This window comes from Peromyscus maniculatus, chromosome 7 (assembly GCF_049852395.1).
Source record: "Peromyscus maniculatus bairdii isolate BWxNUB_F1_BW_parent chromosome 7, HU_Pman_BW_mat_3.1, whole genome shotgun sequence".
Lineage (NCBI taxonomy): Eukaryota > Metazoa > Chordata > Mammalia > Rodentia > Cricetidae > Peromyscus > Peromyscus maniculatus.
The window spans coordinates 117044991-117066650 of NC_134858.1; the positions used below are offsets into that span (position 1 = coordinate 117044991).

At 49.6% G+C, this 21660-nt stretch overlaps 1 protein-coding gene across 2 annotated transcripts in view; it reads left to right on the top strand.

Annotated features, from left to right (window-relative positions):
• Positions 1-9698: 9698 nt before the first annotated feature.
• Positions 9699-21660, top strand: part of Xylb (xylulokinase) — a 35756-nt gene continuing 23794 nt past the window's right edge. The window contains exons 1-7 of one of the 2 annotated variants that reach the window (XM_042282030.2): positions 9699-9887; positions 11003-11085; positions 12388-12457; positions 15800-15880; positions 18548-18634; positions 19145-19273; positions 20750-20815. In XM_042282030.2, the coding sequence (XP_042137964.2) occupies positions 9831-9887; positions 11003-11085; positions 12388-12457; positions 15800-15880; positions 18548-18634; positions 19145-19273; positions 20750-20815 (573 nt within the window). In that variant the 5' untranslated portion in view covers positions 9699-9830. The remainder of the gene's footprint in view (positions 9888-11002; positions 11086-12387; positions 12458-15799; positions 15881-18547; positions 18635-19144; positions 19274-20749; positions 20816-21660) is intronic. The other variant, XM_042282032.2, reaches the window with a different exon arrangement.

The window sequence follows — 21660 nt, forward strand, 5'->3', positions numbered from 1 at the left end:
TTTTGGTGGCTGTCATTTCCTCCAGGGCTCATTCTGTGTGATCTGCATAGTGATTAAGAGCCATGGTCCCCCTAGTGATGTAGCTGTATGCCAGCTTTGGAGACCTGTTATTGCAGGACCCCAGCTGACACCATTGCCCTGGCAGAGGCTCCCTCATCCAGCCCTCAGCCACTGTCCTGCTCTCCAGTCTTGGCCATGTTCATTCTTCAGCTGGGGCCAAGGCTGGGGCTGAATGCCTTAGAGATGCTAAGGCACCATGTATAGGAAGGAGGCATCTCATCCCAAGATCCTCCGCTCTACAGCGGCAGCCAGCAGACCTCCAACACCTGGACTCTGGATAGCCCGCTGCTCCTGGGAATAGGTAGTGGAGACAGTGAGGTTAGGAAACCTCGGTCGGTGCCCAGGCCCTGGGGGCAGTGTCCCAGAAGCCAGGGGCAGCTGTCACCTGCCAACAAAGAACACCTCTAAAGACTGGAGAACTCCTGGGTACTCCAAGGCCTTGGCTTCCTTGTCCTGCACCGAGAAAAAAGGACACTCATGGGCACAGTTCTCCATGTGTTGTCCCCCTCAGACCAGTCCTGCCTCACAGATGTCACCTGTGGTCTTGCCAGCAACACAGAGCAAGGCTGCCAGGGACTGGAGGACTGGTGGACTCCAGGAATGCCAGGTACTGTCGATCTTGAGAAGCCTGTCTGCATGGACAGGACCCAGCAGGCTTCTTAGGTGCCTTGTCCTGTCCCTCCAAGGAGCAATGAGCAGGTGAGAAGGCATTACATCGCCACCCACATGGTCCAGTTGCTCCAGCTGCCACTGCCCTTGGTCAGGTAGAGCTCCCAGGGGTGCTGCTGGGTCACAAGGCGGGCTCTGAAGTCCATCCAGCTGGTGGAGCATTACCACAGTAACACAGACGCAAAAGCCACTCCTGGAGCCCAAGCCTATGACTCAGGGATGAAGCATCCTTACAGGGTGGAGTTGTACGCTGCGTGTCCCTGGGACCCTAAGGACTGATGCTTCTGAGCAGAGCCAGGGACGGCAGATGGCAGGGAGTTGACATTGCCACCAAAGCCAGAGGAGCAGGTGGGATTCTGCAGAGGAGTGGGTCAGAGGGCACCTGCTGTCCGGCTCTGGTGGAGCTCAGTGCTCTGATCCTAGGTGGGCAGGTCAGTCAGCCATCTGACGTCACCCTCTGGCTTCGCCCTCCCGTGGGGCTGTCATGTGAACTTCCACACAGACCAGAACAAAAATCCCCTCCTCCAGACAGCCAACCACAGGTCAAAGTTGATTGAACCCAAGTCCAGCCTAATGAACCAGAGTTTTATCAGGGCTTCCTTACAGGAGGATGGGCAGCTTGTGGCTGGTCACACCACTGAAGAAAATGTCCATCTCCCCTCCCTAGAATGGTTAACCCTTTCATATCCTCAAGATCAGGAGGCCAACAGCCTGGAAGATGGGGTCCACAGCAGGTGCTCCGGGCTTAGCCCTTGGCTCCTTAGGCGCTGGACCACACGGGAGTTTCTTCAGTCTCAGGCACCCCAGCAGTCCCCAAGGCACCCTCAGGCATCACCATGGTTAAGGTCCTCCCCTTGGCTTCAGCTGCTGCCCAGACCTGCAGGGTCTTGCCAGTGTGCTCTGTCTCTGCCTCTGGTCTCTGGCATTTCCCTGGATCTGTCCTTCAACACTACCTGTACCCCAACCAGGCACTCCAACTAACTCAGCGCCACACTGACCTGTGACCTTCCTGCCAATGAAGCTCGCCCTGGAGCTCCATAGGCCTGGGGCAGACAGTGAGTGGGGAGCTCACTGTCCCCACCCATCAGGCCATCCTCTGGATCTGCCCGAGTGGCTAGCTTTAATATACTAGACAGGCTGCATCTTTAGTCTCCTCAGGGGAGAGTGGTTGACTTCCCACCCTCCAGCCCCTCACTCTTGGGGCAAGGCAGGCCTGGGAACAGGTACTGTCCTCCTCCCCAGGGGGCGGGGCGGGGGGCAAGGAGAAATCCACTTTGCCTGAGTGGTTTGGCTGGCACACCCCAGGAGCAGACCCCTGAGCGAACACCATCTCTCACTCTGCAAATGTCCACTCTGGGAGGATCTGGTAAGCCTGGAGCTTCTGTAGGACAGTAGATGGGGCGCAGCGTCACCCCAGGTTGTTGAAATGGACTGCTCCGTCTGAAGCTGTCTCCTGCTTTTCCACGTGTGGCTACCGCAGGTCCGGGGGTTTCCTGTTTGATCCCTCCACGGGGCAGTCTCTCCAACTGGATTGGCCCAGCTGCCCAGCACACAGCTCAGCAGTGCCCCCACCTGGTGCATTTGGTCCCCACATGCCTGCTCTGTGCAGCAAGGACAGCCTTCCCTGAGGAGAGGGCTGAGGGGACAGAGAGTAAGGAGACTGTCCTTCCTGGCTGAGTCAGTGATCTGGGCCGAGCGGAGTGCTTTTATCCTGAGGACATGAGGGGCCTGCTAGGATATCCAAGCAGTTTTTCCTTCCACAGAGCCTCTGGCCGCTGTGAGGAGTTGGGCTGTGGAACATGAGTAGACTGAGAACAGAGGACCAAACAGGGTAAGACATAGGCCAAAGCTGACATTGAACTGCAGATTCTCCTGCATTTTCCTCTCAAGTGCTGGGATTACGGGCTTGTGCCTCCACACCTGGCTGAAACCACTCATTATTAAGAGGAAAGAGTATATATATGTTTTGCATGTTTGCCTACAGGCCAGAAGAGGGTGCCAGATCTCATTGCAGATGGTTGTGAGCCACCATGTGGTTGCTGGAAATTGACCTCGGGACTCGGGAAGAGCAGCCAGTGCTCTTAACCTCTGAGCCACCTCCCCAGCCAAGCAGAGTGGTGCGTGCCTGTGAACCCAGCACTTGCAAAGTGAGGTGGAGGCTGGAGAGTCAGGAGGTCACTGAGGGTTGTTTTCAATGACCTAGGAGTTTGGGGCAAGCCTGAGTGAGCTACAAGAAACCCTGTCTTTGGGGATAGAGGACACCATATGCTCGAACTCACATGAACTCACAGACCGAGGCAACATGCACAGTGCCTGCACAGACCTCCCAGGTGGGGTCCTAGAGCTGAAAGGAGAATTGGGCACATGCCCCATCCCTAACCCAGGAGGTATCTTCAATTGATAACCACTTGCAAATGAAAATTTAGTTTTCTCCAAGGGAGTCTCACTAGGGAAACAAACTACTTTTTTTTTTTTTTTCTAGACAAGGTTTCTCTGCGTAGCCCAGGCTGTCCTGGAACTCTCTCTGTAGAGTTCAAATTCAGAAATCCACCTGCCTCTGCCTCCCGAGTGCTGGGCTTAAAGGCGTGTGCCACCACCAGCCAGCCCAGCAAACTACTCTTAAGGATAGGCTGCATGCCCAGCAGTAGACAGCCAACAGAAAATGAACTCAACAGCATCTTTGGAGGTTCCTTGTCTCATAATGTCATGTTAGAGCTTTAAAGATGTGTGTGTGTGTGCGTGTGTGCGTGCGTGTGTGTGTGTGTGTGTGTGTGTGTGTGTGTGTGTGTGTTGTGTGTGTGTGTGTGTGTGTGTAAACACACACACATATGTACATATATATATTTCTCACCCTACAGGCTCTTTGCATATATATTATGGCTCCTAGTTTTGTGTTTAGATGGGATTCCTGAGTGTGCTAATGGGTGGGTCTCTGTGTCTATATGATTCTTGTGCCTTTTCTTGGCTCTTTTCCTTCTGTTTGTTTGTTTTGTCCTGTTCTGATGTGTTAATTTTTGTTTTATCTTATTGTATTTTATTATTTTTTTTTTTTATTATTCCTTAGCAGCCTGTTTGTTTTCTAATGAGAGATCCAGGTGGGAGGGGAGGGGAGGAGGAACTGGGAGGAAGAGAGGGAGGGAGCACTATAATCAAGATAATACTATGTGAGAAAAAAAGTATATTTTTAATAAAAAGGAAAAAAAGAAAAATAGATCCTGTCTCATAAAGAGAATGACTTAGAAGACCTGAGTTCACTCATATCAGATGGCTCACCACTGCCTGTAACTCCAGCCTCTGTGGATCCCAGGGCATCTGCACTCTGCCCATGCATGGATGCACCTACACATAATTTTTAAATAATTTAAAAACCAAATGATACTTTAAAAGTTCCAGTCAACCAGATTATAATCTCAACACTGGGGAGGCTGAGGCAGGAAGATCACTGTGAGTTTGAGGTCTGTATAATTCTAGGCCAGCATGGTTTGGTGCATGAGACATTGTGTCCCTCCAAAGGATGTGGGTAGGATGGGAGAGACAGCTCAGTGGATGAGAACGCGCTATTTTATTTTTTCTGAATGTTTTCCTTTTCTGTATCATTTCAGTTCGGAAATTAAAAAATTATAAACTATATAAAGAAAATGACAATGTGAAAGTGACCTCTAACTACCAGTTTCTGAATCTCATTCTCACAGATCATTTTCATGGATAACACAGGGGAATGTCTTTCCAGACTTTTCTTTCATGTGTGTGGATGTACTAGCTTCGAATGCTCACAGAGTGAAAGGAAACTAGGCAGGCATACCCCAGGGGATAAACACCGTAAAATCAGAAAGAAGATTAACATTTAATTTTCCTAAACCAAATTTGTTTTAAACAGAGTCCAAACACAAACAGCAGGCACATCCTTGTTTGGGGAATGTTAGGCTCCTTTCCCTTCAGAGCTCTGTTTGCTTAAACATCAAAGTCCATTGAGCGTTTGTCCAGCTGTAAACACTAACTCAGCTTTTTAAAAATCTTAGTGTCAGCTGCACAAGTTACTCATTTAACAGAAGGCAGGTCCAACACCCCCTCCAACTTGGACCAGGACTTATGCAATGCTTGCCCTGCTGAGGATAGTTGGTCAAAATACTATCTTCTCTCATAACAGCCTCCCACTGATTCAAAGACTAATTTTATTTCTTCTGAGTCACAATACACTGAAGATAGATTTAAGTTCTAATATACCCCAAAATGAAGTCTTCTGCATAGAAATATAAAATTACAGATACATAAAATAAATGATTGAATCTGAATTATAATTGGCTCATCTAATTCAGTCCCTAATTTCTGGTGGTTTGTTATTGATTTTTGTCTCACAATACCGAGGAATGAATCTGTGGCCTTGCACCTGATAGGCAAGTACTCTACTGCTGATCTACACTCCAGCCCTCGTTTTGTGTTTGTTTTTGTGTTTTTCGAGACAGGGTTTCTCTGTTTAACAGTCTTGGCTGTCCTGAAACTCACTCTACTGTAGCCCAGGCTGGACTCCAATTCAGAGACACGCCTGCCTCTGCCTCCCGAGTGCTGGGATTAAAGGCGTGCGCAGCCCGCCACTGCCGCCGCCGCCGCCGCCACCACCACCACCACCCCGCATAGCACTCATTTCAATTTTCAGACAGAGATCACTAAATTTCTCAGGCTGATCTTGAACCTACTCTGTAGCCCAGGCTAGATAGATGTGGGTACTGGACTCATCTCCTCTGCAAAAGCAGTACGTGCTCTTAATCATGGAGCCATCTCTCCAGCCCATCTCTCTCTTTTGTGCTTAGAGTCTACATTAAAATATCTTGAGCTATCGAGATGGCTCAGTGGGTAAGGGCTCTGGCTGGCAAGCCTTATGACCTGAGATTGAGCCCAGAATCTTCAGGGTAGAAGAAGAGAACCTGTTTCTGCACACTGTTCTCTGACTGCTACACACACACCATCACTCACACTAAATAATAAATGCAAAAACAAAAAACCCTGAAACCTTCTGCGGTGTGCGGCTAGTCCTGAAATTATCTTCTGTGTTGAAGCCAAGCATCTCAGTTTGGCCTGAGCTGAGGTAACTAAAAAATTAGGGGAACTCCTCAAGCTCCTGTGTGTGTCAGGGTGGAGTTCTGTCTTCTTCCCTGTACCCCTCGACAGCATGAGTTGCCCCCTTTCTCTAGCGACGTGCACACAGAGGAGGCCATTTGCAAAGCTGAGAAAGCCTCACCAGGAGTCAGCACTGTAGCCTTAGAGAAACAGGTGCTTGCTGTTTAGGCCATGACATCGGCCACGACACACGGTACGGTCCTTGGGGTCTCACGGATTCTTTTCTGGCTGAATTCTTAAGATCCATCTCTCTGCTGTTCAACCTACCACTCCTGGTGGCGTGTGTAACTGCCAAAGGCCCCACATTCCGGGAAGGCTCTTCTGATGGCTTCTGCCTTCTGCCCGTCATGATTTCTGGGTTGTTTGATGCGTTCTTCATAATTCTCTCTGAGCAACCTCCATCTGCCCTGAGCCTGAGTCTCACTGTGTAGTCCTGGTGGTAGTGGCCTCTTGTGGATTTCATCATTGGCTTTCTTTCTTTCTTTCTTTCTTTCTTTCTTTCTTTCTTTCTTTCTTTCTTTCTTTCTTTCTTTCTTTCTTTCTTTCTTTCTTTCTCTCTCTCTCTCTCTCTCTCTCTCTCTCTCTCTCTCTCTCTTTCTTTTCTTTCTTTCCTTCCTCCCTCCCTCCCTTATTTATTTATTTATTTATTTATGAGCCTGAATCTCACTGTGCAGTCCTGGTAGTAGTGGCCTCTTGTGGAGGCCTGAGCCTTTTTTGTTTTTTTCTTTTAAGATTTATTTGTTTATTATGTATGCAGTGTTCTGCCTACATGTATGTCTGCAAACCAGAAGAGGGCACCAGATCTCTGCCTCCAGAACGCAAAGGCCTGAGCCTTTTTGTTTTGTTTCTTTTAAGATTTATTTGTTTATTATGTATGCAGTGTTCTGCCTACATGTATGCATGCACACCAGAAGAGGGCACCAGATCTCATTACACATGGTTGTGAGCTACCATGTGGTTGCTGGGAATTGAACTTGGGACCTCTGGAAGAGCAGCCAATGCTCTTAACCATCTCTCCAGCCCCAGTGTGCATCCATACCTTTTCCTGGCCTCATCCACCACTTGACTTTGGGCTAGCCCAGGACATACTTCTCAAATGGCTGCCCAAGCTCTTTTCTGGTGTTCTCAGAGAGGTGTACCGTCAGCATACCGAGCTCAGGGTGAGGGCAAGAGTCATGTGGAGCAGAGCCATCCCAGCTGAGCGAGGCTTAGATGTGCTCACCCCCAGGTAATCTGCTGACCTGTGGACAACAACAAAACATAATTTCAAAGTGGTATGGTGGCGTAGACCTGCAATTACAGCGCTTGGGAAGGTGAGGCAGGAGGATCAGGAATTCAAGGCCAGTCTCAGCTACACAGTGAATTCCAGGCTAACCTGGGGCACATGAGATCTTGTCTTAAAATACAATAAAACAGATTTTGTCACACCAGACCTGGTGTCACAGGCCTGTAATCTCGGCCACCGGGGAGTATCCAGCAGGCGGGTTGTAAACCCAAGGGTGCTGGGCAGAAGGGTCATTGAGCCCAGACATTTTATATGTCCAACCTGGGACATAGAGCAAGACTGTGAAAACAGACAAAAAAATAAGAGGAGAGAGAGAGAGAGAGAGAGAGAGAGAGAGAGAGAGAGAGAGAGAGAGAGAGGATTATTATTTCTGAGACAGATCCAGATCTTGCTATGTATCCCAGGCTGGCCACAGACTCATGGTCCTCTTGTCTCACCCTTCCAAGTACTGGATTATGATGTAAATTACTACCCCAAGTTTAATTAAGATTTTGAGTTTTGTAGTTACAAAGGTTGACTCTAGGGCACAGGTCAGGCAAAGTCTCTACCTTCAGTCCCCACTTACTTTTCTTCTTTTCTTTCATTTTTTTGTTTTTTGGGGTGGGGGGTGGTCTCTCGGTGTAGCCTTGGCTGACCTGGAATTTGCTATGTAGATCAGGTTGGCCTCAAACTCATAAAGTTCCATCTGCCCAGCCTCCCTAGTGCTGGAATTAAATGCGATGCAACAACACACCCAGCTTGGCTTTCAGCACCCCCACCCCACCTTTTATTTTGAGAAGGTCTCTTTCTTGTGTAGCCCTGGCTGTCCTGGAACTCTCTCTGTAGACCAGGCTGACCTTGAATTTAGAGCTCCACCTGTCTCTGCCTTTTGAGTGCTGGGGTTGAAGGCATGGCCACCACAACTGGCTTTTTCAGCCCTCTTTTAATTTTATTTTGAGACAGGGTTTCAATAATTTATCCAGAGTGGTCTTGAACTTGAGAGCCTCTTGTTTCGGCCTCCCAAGTGCTGGGATTACAGGTATATGCAACCATGACTAGGGGAACATTCCCTCCCTCCCTCCCTCTTTCCCTCCCTCCCTCCCTCTCTCCCTCCCTCCCTCCCTCTCTCCCTCCCTCTCTTCCTTCCTTCCTTCCTTCCTTCCTTCCTTCCTTCCTTCCTTCCTTCCTTCCTTCCTTCCTTCCCTTTTCCTTCCTTCCTTCCAAATGGAGTTAGTATAAATAAAATACAAGCCCCAGACAAACAAAAGATAGAATGGAGTTATGTGGTGATATCTTGTTTGTGATCTAACAAATAAAGCTTGCCTGAAGATCAGGGTATGGAGCTAAGCCACTAGTTAGCCATAGAGGCCAGGCAGTGGTGGCACATACCTTTAATCCCAGCACTAGGGAGGTGGAGTCAGGAAGTGAGAGGAATGTAAGGCAGGAGGAGACAGGAGCTGGCACTCTTTCAGGCTGAGGATTTGGTAAGAAGTCTGGTGGCTGGCTGCTCTGCTTCTCTGGACTTTCAGCTTTCACCCTGAATCTGACTCTGGGTTTTTATTAACGAGACCAATTAGGATTTCGTGCTACAGAGTTGGTCAAACCACTCTGAGGACTAAGTGTGCTCAGCAGGTCACACACTTGCTTCTGAGCAGTCCCAGTGTCTGACCATGGCATCCTGAGTGGAAACTGCTGAGGGCCTGTGTCCCCAACGGGCAGTAAATGTCCTGGAGGACAGGGACTTAGTTTAAGTGCCTTCTTGTTCAGGCTGAGCTCCAAGCTGCTGTAGGCAGGTGGATGTCCTGGGGATTTCTAGAAAGATGTCCCCACGGGAAAAGAAGGTGCTTTCAGCTCTATGAACACGTTTTGGGTTCTTGTCTGGCTTTGCCTGCATTAAACCACCAATACATTACCCGACAGCCGAGATAAATGAGTCATCCATGGGGGCATCGCAACCTCTGATTTTTCTCAAATGTTGCCATTTATTTATTTATTGGCACATGTTTGTTTGTTTGTTTGTTTATGGTGTGTGTGTGTGTTGGCACATGTGCCATGCTGTGTGTGTGGAGGTCAGAGGATAACTTGTAAGATGTGTAGGATCTTTCTATCACGTGGATTCTGTAAGGTACTCATGTTTGGTGGCAAGTGCCTTTAATTCTCTGAACCATTTCACAGACCCAAGAACACTGATTTTAAATCCAGAGGTGAGATGTGCTAGGTACGGACAAGGCCGGTCAAAGCCCAGGTTCTCCAACCTCAGGACCCATTTCTTTGTGACTTTTAAGTCACCACTATGAGGTGGACAGCTACTCCACTACCCAGGAGGAAATTCCAAAAGATTCCCTGGCCCAGAACCACCTGAGGGACCTGCAAGAACTGGTCACCCCAGAGTTCCCACCAGTGTCCCACGTGTCTCCAAGGAAAGCCAAGCCTTCTTAAGGCAGGGGTGGAGGGAAGCCGCTGCGCTGCAGGGTGGGGACCCGCAATGCTAGGGACCATCAAGTGCCCCAGCTAGACGCAGTCCCACTAACGTCCTCCTGCAGGCGGCGCCAGAGTGTAGACCGCCTCGTGACTCCAGTCCAGAGTCCTGCGGGGCGTGGCGAGGGGCGGGTCCTGGCGTCTCCGGGTGTCGGAGCGCGGCGACCATCTGGCCGACAATCTCGCCGCCGCGGGACACACGGACCGACGGACTCACAGACCGGCAGCGGGAACCTCCAGGGCCATGACGGAGCACGCGGGCCGCCGCTGTTGCCTGGGCTGGGACTTCAGCACGCAGCAGGTACGTGCGGGTCGCGGTGCGCCCAGGGGGAGCCTGGCGATGCCCTGCCAGCCAAACACAATCTCCCGGAAACCGCGGGTGCCTCCCCGCGGAACACCGTGGACGTGCATCGGGGAGAAGTGACTCGAGGGGTCCACGCGGAGTCAGGGTTGCGGATGGCAGGGACCCAGGACACCCAGCGAAAACAGAAGAGCCCACAGGCTGGCAGAGGTGTGCGCGCTTGCAAAACCTAGATCCGGATCACAGCCTTTACTATTTTTATTTTTATTTATTATTTCATTTTATATTTTGAGACAAGGCCTCACTATGTAGCTCTGGCTGGCCTCTACTCACTGTGTAGACCAGGCTGGCCTTGAACTCATAGAGATCCTCCTGCCTTTTCCTACCGAGTGCAGGGTTTAAAGGAGGGCGCCACCATGGCAGGCCCCTTTTGTTTTTAAATGTGAACTGGCTTAGTGTGTAAACGGATTTTGCCCGTCCACTGCCCCCACCCCCCTCACCCCAGTGACCTCTCTTGGCTGGCAGCAGCCCGCCAGGGTCCGGGCTTCCAGGACTGCTGGTCAGAGGTTGGTGTTTCCAGCAGAAAGCTGAGTGCAATTATAACCTGGCTTCCAAGCAGGCATGGGATCCCAGGGAGGGAGGGGTTCAATATGCATCCTTGAGGAATACACACAGTGGCTGTGGAACCCCTCTCCTCAGATGGATGAAGAGAGGCAGAACTTTTCGGGTCTCTGAGGGGAACATCCCATAGGACTCAGAGAGTCCTCATCTTCCCTGAGCTTGGAATGGCTTCACTGGGATGTCATGTATGGCTTGACTGTGGTCATGGATCTGGGGACAACCCCTGGAGACATGCCTCCTTGTCAGGGATAGAATCCTGGTCTCCACTCTTTGGGGAGCAGAGTCTTATAGACAGTGGGAGTTTCACCTGGCTTTCCCATTCTCTCTCTCTCTCTCTCTCTCCCCTAAATCTTTGAACATGTGCCCCATGAAACTTCTGCTGCTGTGGTTACAGTGCTACCCTCTCTGTGAACCATGACTGAGGTTGGAAGTCCCTTGGGCCATAAGCAGAGGCTGAGAAAACCCTAAATACCATTTTCATAAATGTCTTCCAGGTTAAAATTGTTGCTGTTGATGTAGAGTTGAAGGTCTTCTACGAGGATAGTGTGCATTTTGACAGAGACCTTCCCGAATTTGGGTATGTACCTCGTGTGCATGGGTGAGCGGGTGGGCGGTTTGAGATCTTCCCTAAACCATTTGCATTTATCAGCTACACTGTTCTGACTTAAGTTAACCCAGCTGCCAGAGAGGTGCTCTATGTAGAACTTGAGCACCTTCCATTATTATTATTATTATTATTATTATTATTATTATTATTATTATTATTTATGGGTGTTTGCATGTATGTGTACCACATTCATGCCTGAGGCCCACATAGGACAAAAGACAACATCAGATCCCCTGTAACTGGAGTTACAGATGGTTGTGAACCACCACAGGGTGCTGGGAATCGAACCTCTGAGTTATCTCTCCGCCCCTGAGAATCTTCTCTTTCCATACAGAGAGTGATTTCTTCCCTATTCTTTCCTAATTCAATCCATCCATTCACGCATACATTTGAGATCTGTTTTTTACCAGGCACTGTGCTGAAGTTTGATGGTTGTACTTGGCTATCTTCTGTTGCTAATGAAAGAGTACCACAGACTGAAGTTATAAAGAAATGTTCACAAAGCCGGGAGGTGGTGGTGCACACCTTTGATCCCAGCACTCGGGAGACAGAGGCAGGTAGATCTCTGTGAGTTCCAGGCCAGCCCGGTCTACAGAATGAGTTCTAGCCAGAGAAACCCTATCTCAAAAACAAACAAACAAACAAACAAACAAACAAACAAACAAACAAAACAAAAAAGTTCCCATCAGCTCATGCTTCTGGCTAGAGTCCAGTGGTCACATCAGGGCAGCCTGAGCTACGATGTAAGACTCTGAGGGGAAAAAAAAACAACCACCAGTTTTCAGTCGTGAGGCCCAACCCTGCCTTCTAGGCAAGGTTTTCTCTTCTGAGGCGTCTTCTAGGAAATGCTTCCCCAGGGCTGGAGAGATGGCTCAGCAGTTAAGAGCACCAACTGCTCTTCCAGAGGACCTGAGTTCAGTTCCCAGCACCCACACAGTGGCTCACAACCATCTATGACTCCAGTTCTAGCAGATCTTATAGCCTATTCTGACCTCCCAGGGCACCAGGCACACATCTGGTACACAGACATACATATAGGCCAACACATGCATATAGATAAAATGAAAACTGGAAAAAAAAAATGACCTATCCAGTTTCATATGAAAAAAGATCCCACGTCTTTTCTTTACATCTTCCCCTGGTCAGTACCTAATTTCTGCTTGGCACTCAGGGATATTGTCCTCTTCCTGGAGGTCTCTTACCACCATGGGGCAGCTCCTCAGAGCTCAGCCTGCCCTGGAGCTCCATTCCACATACCTGTTCTCCCTGCAGAACTCAGGGCGGTGTCCATGTACACAAGGACAGGCTGACGGTCACCTCTCCAGTCCTGATGTGGGTCCAGGTAAGCATAGGGAGGCTCCCTTCCTTCTCCTGTATCTGGCCTGTCACTGGTGGTCCCAAGGTGGCAAGCTCATGGGGCATTTGGAGACTGTTTAACCCTTTAACCAGAGTTAATGTAAGTTGAGTGGTTCCTGGGGCAGACCGGCCTTAGCTGATGCCTGTCCTTGTCTGTGAGGACTCACAGGGCACTTCCAAGTACCAGAGCCACAAAGGTTGGCAGGCCCTGTCTTTGAAGATTTATTTATTTTTAAAGGCAGGGTCTTATAGCTCAGTGTGGTCTCAAACTCACTATGTGGCCAAGGATGACCTTGAACTTCTGATCCTCCTGTCTTTACCCCTTAAGTGGGGTTATAGGTGTGTAGCGTCATGCCCAATATGCAGTCCTGGAGCTTCTACCAACTGAGCTGTATTCCCAGTCCATGCCACTTCTAAAGGGACATAGAGACAGGCTTTCCCAGTCCCTGATGTCAGGCCAAGCATGGCCCCTGGTGTCTTAGTGTTTGTCCCCACGGCATGGTCACTCAGAACAGTGCCTTATAATCAACTAGTCAGGCTGAGATCAACCCCAAGCTAAACCCGCCTGCGTTGGACCATCCGCCCTGGTCCGCCTCTGGCCAGATCTGGTGACCTGTGCAAGGATTTGTTCAACATGGACATGATAGGGCTTGGATTGCCTCATGTGCTGGTGGCACCAAAGTCCTTCAGCTTGAGAGTCAAAGGCAGCACTGTGTGTATCTGCCAGAAGTCCTTCTCCAGCCTCCCATTCCTGTTGAACCATCGCCTACATTATTCCTTTTTAAAAACTGAACTAGAGTGAGTTCTGTTTTGTCTGCCCGATCATGGGTCAAACACCGGAAGAGTGGAGTTAAGGATGGGTTCCACCCAGACAGGTTGGCTGAAAGGCACTCCAGAAGACTGCGCCAGACCAAAGTTGGTAGTGGGAAGTCAGAGGCAAGGGCCAAGAGGTCCCGGACATGAAGGGCTGTGTCGGGTAGGTGGGAGGAGATCCCGGGTTGCCTCGGAGCCAGAGAGGTGGCTGAGCTGTGGCAGCCTCTGGAGCTGGACTTGTTTCGAACTTTGCCGGTCCCTGCCCTCCTGTCTGAGGTTTGACAAGCGTGTTGTCAGGGCCAGGAATGATCTCAGCATGGAGTGGGGATGCCAGGGTTAGACAAAAGCTGGAATGAATTTCTCTGCCATCAGAAGATATGAGCTGGGATGAGTCTCAGATTCCTGCTGTGAAATGTTCATATATCTGTCTGTCTGTCTGTCATCTTCCATAAAATATACACATATTGAGACAGGTCTTCATGTATTCCAGATTGGCCTCAAACTCTGTGTACCTGAGGGTGACCTTGAACTTCTGGTCCCCCAGCCTTCTCCTGAGTGCTAAGATAATAATCATGTGCCCCCATGCTTGGTTGTGTGTGACTGGGGATGGAACCCAGGGCTTTATATATGGTGGGCAAGTGTTTGATCGACTTAGCTGCGGCCCCGCCCATCTGGCCATGAGGTCTTAGCAGGTGACCATGAGGTCATACTCTGCCTGACACCACCACCCGTCCCACCCACTCCTGGGAAGAGAGTCCGGCTGGACGAGCGTGTTAAACGGCACTTGGCAGCACCACCACCAGCTCGCCTCACTCCTTCTGCCTCAGGCTCCTGTGGACAGACAGTCTGGACCGGGCACCCTCCTCTGACGGCAACACCTGCCTGCCTTGCTCTTCTCTGTCATACTCGGGTCGTTCAGATGGTGAAGTAGAAATACAAGTAAAAGAAAAACAAAACTTTAAGCTGTGTGCTCTGGTTCTCCCTTAGTGCTTGGAGGATGCCAAGTAGAGACGGAAATCCTGAGGATTAATGGTTTATGATTTCGTTTATTCAACATTTGTTTAGGCAGAGTAGGTGCGGTGGTGCATATCTGGAATCCCAGCATTTCAGAGGTGGAGGCAGAAAGATCAGGAGTTCAAGGTCACCTTAGCTGTTGGGAGCATAGCATGAAGGTCCTTGTGTCCACAGATCTCCAGAGAAACCAGGAATGCTAAGCACACTGGATTGTCTTTCCAATGGGGAAGATGTAAAACCTGTTCTTCCATCCAGAAAGCTGAGCATTGGAAGTGGTTAACAGCCTGGTGTTATCTGTTGGGCCAGGCCATATCAAGCTCCTCCAACTAGGACAGGCAGTGGCTAACAGCCAATGACCTCTATTAAGGTAGCACAGGTAGCCTATCTCTAGAACCCATCTTCTTGGAAGAAGTGACCTGTGCCCTGAGTTGAGTCTCAATGTAATTATGCTTCCTTGTGCACCAGGGGTTGTACTGTACCAGGAAACTTCTTTCCAAATTATACTGGGCTTAAATATATTGGGAATAAGCTGCCTGTTATTAGACTCCCCATAGTCTGATCCAGGTTGATGAAGCCAATCTGCACCAGGTTTTCCTTTTCTTTCTTCTTCTTTTTTTTTTTTTTTTTGTTTTTTGAAACAGGGTTTCTCTATAGCTCTGGCTGTCACTCTGTAGACCAGGCTGGCCTAGAACTCGGAGATCCACCTGCCTCCACCTCCCAAGCACTGGAATTAAAGGCATACGCCACCACCGCCCAGCTCAGGTTTTCATACTTATCTTTTCGAGCAATTTGCTTCCCTTCCTGGATACCTGCAAGGACTCCCTCACTTAGCTACATAATGAGTTGGGGGCCAGCCTGGACTACTCTCTCATAAAAACAAAAATAGGACTGGAGAGATGGCTCAGTGGTTAAGAGGGTTTGCTGCTCTTCCAGAGGACCTGAGCTTAGTTTCCAGCACCCATGCCAGATTGTTCACAGTCATCCAACTCCAGCTTCAGAGGATCAGGTGACCTCTTCTGGCCTCCTCAGGCTCCTGCACCCATGGGACACACACTCACACACACACACTCACATACACACACTCACACACACTCACATACACAGCAATACAAATAAATGTTGTTTTGTTTTGTTGGATTTTTCAAGACAGGGATCTCTGTGTAACAGCCCTGGTGATCCTGGAGCTTGCTTTGTAGACCAGGCTGCCCTCAAACTCACAGAGATCCACTTACTCCTAAGTGCTGGGATTAAAGGGATGAGCCACCATGTCTGGCAAAAAAAAAAAAAATGAATATTTAAAACAAACAAACAAAAAAAATGTGTTTAGCCAAGTTGAGCCTTTTATGTGGCTGAGGCCAGCCTCTTTAATTAGCTGTCCTGACACTTACAGATCCTGTCTTGATAACCCTCCTCTCTGCGGCGCGTTTGACATTTCTAAGCTAGGTTCATAGAGGACTCAGTGGTTCTGTTGGGTCATGGTGGATTCTGTTCTTCTTCCCAGGCTCTGGACCTGATCCTGGAGAAGATGAAGGCTTCTGGCTTTGACTTCTCTCAAGTTCTAGCCTTATCCGGGGCAGGCCAGGTTTGTCAACAGCAGCCCATCTGCCCTGGGAACTTGGCTGTCTCCGCGATGGGTGGGTGCTGAGCTGATGGCATCCTGTGGAGTACGCATTTCTTTCTTTCTTTTCTTTTTCTTTCCTTCCTTCTTTCCTCCCTCCCTCCCTTCTTCTTTTTCTTTTTAGATTTTTCCAGACAGGGTTTCTCTGTGTAGCCCTGACTGTCCTGGAACTTGGCTCTGTAGACCAGGCTAGCCTCAAAAGTGAGTACACATTTCTTTGGTAGTGATAGTACCTCCAGCTCGTTCACCTTAGGGGCAGTATGGCTGATCTTGCAAAAGGATCTGAGATGCTTCTACGATAAGGCGTTGTATAAATAGGACATTTAGGTGGGCTTGGTGGTGTAGGCCTGTAATCCCAGCTAATTGCAAGGCTAAGGCAAGAGGATTGCAAGTTCAAGGCCTACCTGGGCTGTACAGGGTGAGTTTGAAGCTAGCCTGGGCAAGTTAATGAGACCCTGTCTCAAAATAAATTAGAAGGCTAGGATATAACTCAGTTGTAGAGCACTTTCCTAGCATGCGTGAGGCCTGGCGTTGACTCCTCAGTACTCAGTGAATAAACAATAGTAAAGTAAGACCGTTGATAGGGAACTATGCACAGGTCCCATAAAGGGACGGAGAGAACATTAAATGTGGATTTATCGTGGCTGTTTGGTGGCACTAAAATTGCTTTCTAGTTCTTGGAAGGAAAAATAAGGAGTGATACTAACAATGAGAGCAGTTTTATGTGTTTCTTTTTACTTGAGTGTGTGTGTGTGTGTGTGTGTGTGTGTGTGTAGACGTAAGTGCAGGTGCCCTTAGGAGGCCAGAAGAAGATGTTGGTTCCCCTGGAGCTGGAGTTACAGACAGTTGTGAGCCCCCTGATGTGGGTGTTGAGAACCAAACTTGGGTCCTTTGCCAAAGCCGCAAGCTCCCTTAACCACTGAGCCACCTCTCCAGCCTTGAGAGTGCAAGCTCCCTTAACCACTGAGCCACCTCTCCAGCCCTGAGAGTATTTTCAGTAGGAAGCTGTAGTATTCCTGCTGTCCAGAGTATTGACTGAGCCAGTGTGTGCCAGCCACTGTGCTGAGGTCCTCAAGGTCTCTGGTCCCTTGGTGATTCTGAGCTGGTGGCAGTGCTGCCAACCAGAAGAGGTGCTCTGGGCATGCCCCCCTCTGCCACGTAGAAGCCTGACCCAAGTCACATCCCCCAGACTCCTGGGGCCTCCACACCCCTATCTCACGCAGGGTCACTGAGACTGTTAAATACATAGGACAGTGCCTGGAACATAATACTCTCTCTTAAACTTTAGCTACTCTTTTTTAAAATACAAAAAAATATTTTGTGTATGTGTGTGTTTGTGACACTGTGCGGGGGCAAGTGTGTGGAGGTCTCAAGACAGCTTCTGGGAGTTGGTTCTTCTACCATGTGGACGCTGGAGATCAAACTCAGGTCGTCAGGCGTGGCAGCAGGTTCCCAGCTCTCTGCAGCTTTTCCTCTTCCTGGAGCTCTGTCCTACCATCTCGTCCATGCCCCAGTCTGTACACCCCCCGGCTGGTCTCTCTGTTTTCTCATCACTGCGGCTCCACAGGTGTGTGTGTGAGGGTGCATATGTCCATGTCTGTCTGTACATATGGCTGGTCAGGGGACAACCTTGGGTGTCATCCTTATGTTTTGAGACAGGGTCTCTCACTGTTCTAGAGCTTAACAAGTAGGCTAGGCTGACTGACTGGCCAGTGAGCCCCAGGAACCTGTCTGTCCCCACCTCCCCAGTGCTGGATTATAAGCACACACCACCATGCCAGATTTTTGTTATTTTGATTATTATTATTTTTGTTATTTTGTTAGCCATCTTTCCAGCCCTCTAGTTTTTTTTAAAGTTTATTTATTTATTGTTTATTTTCTGTGTATGAGTGTTTTGTCTACAGGCATGGCTGTCTGTGTACCACATGCACACCTGGCGCCTGCAGAGGCCAGATGAGAATATCAGATCCTCTGGGATTGGAGTTGCAGGTGTTTGGGAACCACCATGTAGGTGCTGGGAGTTGAAGCTAGGCCCTCTAGAAGAGCAGCCATGCTCTCCACCACTGAGTCACCTCTCCTGCCCCACAGGTTATTTTTTAAATACAGGACGGAACTCAGGGCCTCATGCTTGCAGGAAATGCACTTTAACAACTGAGCATCGCCTGAGGCTTTTGTAATTGCGTTTTTGTGTCTTTCCCTCACTCACGTTCATGGTCCTGGACATCAGGGTCAGTAATAACCTATTAACTCGTGTCTGGCATGATCTTGCTGCCCAATATGTTTGTTAAGTGAAAAAATGGCGTGAGACAACCTCAGGCACTACTGTGGGTGATATTTGAGAAATTAGTACAGTTTGACAAAAGACACACAATACAGACTGATGGTTCCAGAACCCTCCTTACGAGTTTTGAAGTGATAGGAAGGAGTTCCTTCTCATTTTACAAAAGTGAAAACCACGCATCGTAAAGGCACTGAGTTATGTGACAGAGAGGTGGTAGAGTCTTGGAGACGTTTTTGTTGTTGTTTTGGGTTTTTTGTTTTTTTTTTTGGCTTGAGGTCTGGCTCTGCGTCTGCAGGAGGCTGTGACTCCAGGCGTGGTGGATGAACATGTGCTTGAATTCCCCTCAACAGCAACATGGAAGCGTGTACTGGAAGACCGGAGCCAGCCTGGCACTGTCGGGCCTGTCGCCAGCTCTCCCGTTACATCAGCAGTTGCAGGTGAAGATGCTTGTGAATCTAATGAACTTCTGCAGACCCTGCAGAGGGACCCCGTGTGCAGGGAACCCTGCAGTCTGAGGCCTCTCCGCATTGTCATGAGTGTGAGAAGGTGGAATGTGGTCTGTTCAGCCCTCAGGCTGAAGCCCCCTTGGGGTTGCCCAGGGGTGCCGATGACGCCCTCATTAATGAGTCCCTTCCTTCATGGAACGGCTGTGGCCCCTTGGTGATGCTGGGAGGTGGGGTCTCCAGTTTCCCTTTCCTCCTGTCTCCAAAGCTCCAGACCTGCACTGTGGTGCCGCTGTTGCCTGTTGCCTTGTCTCCTGTAGCCTGATGTGCCCAGGTGTCTTTAACAGAGGTCACCCGGCCTCAGGCTTTCTGGAGAGGCCTCACTGGTCCCGCAGAGGGCCTGTCCACGGGGTCTTCCTGATAAGATGGCCCGTGTGACTGCAGCGCCAGGGTTGCCTGTAGTCAGTGGTAGAAGGAGAGCCTGAACTCTGCTGTTCTTTCCAGGACTGCTTCTCCGTCAGCGACTCTCCCATATGGATGGACTCCAGTACCACAGCCCAGTGCCGCCAGCTGGAGGCTGCTGTGGGTGGGGCCCGGGCTCTCAGCTGCCTCACAGGGTCCCGGGCCTATGAGGTAGGTAACATGCATGTCACTCACGATGGGGGGTAAGACTCTGGGAGGATGTAGTGGGCAGCCAGCGTGTGTGTGTGTGTGTGTGTGTGTGTGTGTGTGTGTGTGTGTGTGTGTGCAGGGATCACCTGAAGTGATGCTAGTGTCGTTCCCTGAAGCCGGCTTGGAACATGTTGGCCCTGGGTTCTGGTCCAGGCTGTCCTGTCTCATTTAGCAGGCAATGGCGAGGCCCTTGTGTGTGGTCCCAGGCCAGGGCTGGGGTATGGGCATGGCTGCATCCCTCACTGGATCTACTGCATGGGGGAGGGTGTGCTGCCTCAGACTCGTGGTCTGTAACCTCATGATAGCAGTGAAGCTGAAAGGAGATAGAGTCCAGCAGACTTAAATCAAGGGGCCCCAAGGCTTAGCCACTGTCCCAGAGTTCGTTGTGATTGGCTATTTTGGGTCACGTGACTGTGGCTTAAGCAGGGGATGGAGGTCTAGAGATTGCTCAGCAGGTCAGAGTTCATACTGCACTTGCAGAGGTTCAGTTCCCAGGACATCAGGTGACCAGCACCTGCATGTAACCCCAGCTCCAGGGTATTGGACACCCATTTTGGCCTCCTTAGGCATCTACATGGACACACACACACACACACACACACACACACACACACACACACATTTTATTTACATGAGGAAGGCACATATATAATTCCCTCATAAATAAAGTAAAAATAAAGGCAAAAAAATTTTTTTTTCCTGTCCTGGATTTTGCTCAGTAGGCCAGGCTGGCCTTCAACTCACAGAGATCCGCCTCCCTCTGCCTCCAGAGTGCTGGGATTAAAGGCGTGCACTACCCAGCTAAGGCAAAACATTTTAAAATCCAGTTAGAACAACTAGGACTACGGTTTCCACAAGGAGAATACCTGAGCCCCTGCTTCTGGTCTCATGGAACTGGGAAGGGGGCTCTGTGGTTAACAGCACAGGCTGCTCTTGCAGAGGACCTGGGTTCGGTTCCCAGCCCCTACATGATGGCTCATAGCTACCTGTGGCTCCAAGGCGATCTTATTCCCTCTCCTGATCTCTGTAGGTTCCTGCACATGGTGCACAGACACACACTCAGACACACACACTAACTACACGAGTAAATATATTTTAAGGACAGTTATAATAAGGACTAGTCACAGAGCTAGTTAACGAGTGAGACACCTCCCCAGGCCCCCCACCCCCGGTAAGCCGAGGTTACTGCCCTATCTGTGGGTGCATAGGGATTGCTAGCTACCTAAGAGCTCATTACCAAGAACATTTTCAGGACTCAAAGCCAAAATACACGGTCTCCCATGTTGAGCTGGTAACAAGCATTTCTAGATGTGGGGGTTTCTCAAAGCTATTGGTGTTCTATGCCATGTCCAGGTCATTCTATGCTAACCTCGCTTTAAGATTGTTCTGTGTAGGATCTGAGTGTCTAAGAATCTGTGGTCTTTTTTCTCCCCACAGCGCTTTACAGGGAACCAGATAGCAAAGCTTTTCCAGCAAAACCCCGAGGCCTACAGACACTCCGAGGTTGGTGAGCCTTCATGTTCCCTCAGAGTCACACTTCAGTCCTTTTTGTCACCCTCGCCTCAACCCAAACACATCTTACATGCATTGGCTAATGCCTTTGGTGAGTAGGTGCTAAGTGATTCACAGTGGGGCTGTTGAGAGGGCTCAGTGGGTTGAGGTGCTTGCCTCCAAGCCTGACCCCCCGAGTTCGATCCCCACGACCTACAGGGTGGAAAGAGAGGACCAACTCCTGAAAGCTGCCCTCTGACCTCCATATATGTGCCGTGGTGTGTGGGCACCTCTCACACATGACAAACAAACACAGTAAAACAAATTAAGAGTAAAGCAAGACCCCCTCTACCTTTTCTACTCTTAGATACGCAGAGGGCACTGTGCTACAGTTGTCTGTAGCAGCCCAGGAGCCATGGGCTCACCGTTCAGCCTCGGCGTGCTCTAGGCTGGCCTGTCTAGGCTTGTATAAACCTACTGGATGGTGTTTGCACAAAGATGTTCTTCCTCTGTCCTTCCCTCCTTTCTTTCAGAATTATCCCATTACTTGTTTGTGTGAATGCGTATGTATGTGGAGGTCAGAGGACAACTCATGGGAGCTGGACCTCTCCTTACACCACCTGGGGCCCAAAGATGGAACTCAAGTTGTCGGGCTTGGTTGCAAGTGCACTAACCTGCTGGGCCATCTGCTGGCCCTCCTTCCTTTTTATTTTTCTTTTCTTTTCGGCAGCAGCATTTAACTATGTGGTGCAGGCTATCCTGGAAGGATTCCTGAGTGCTGGGATTACGGGTGTGCCCCATCATGCTTGGCTCCTTGTAGTTAATTTTCTTCTTGTTGTGACAAAATAACCAATAAA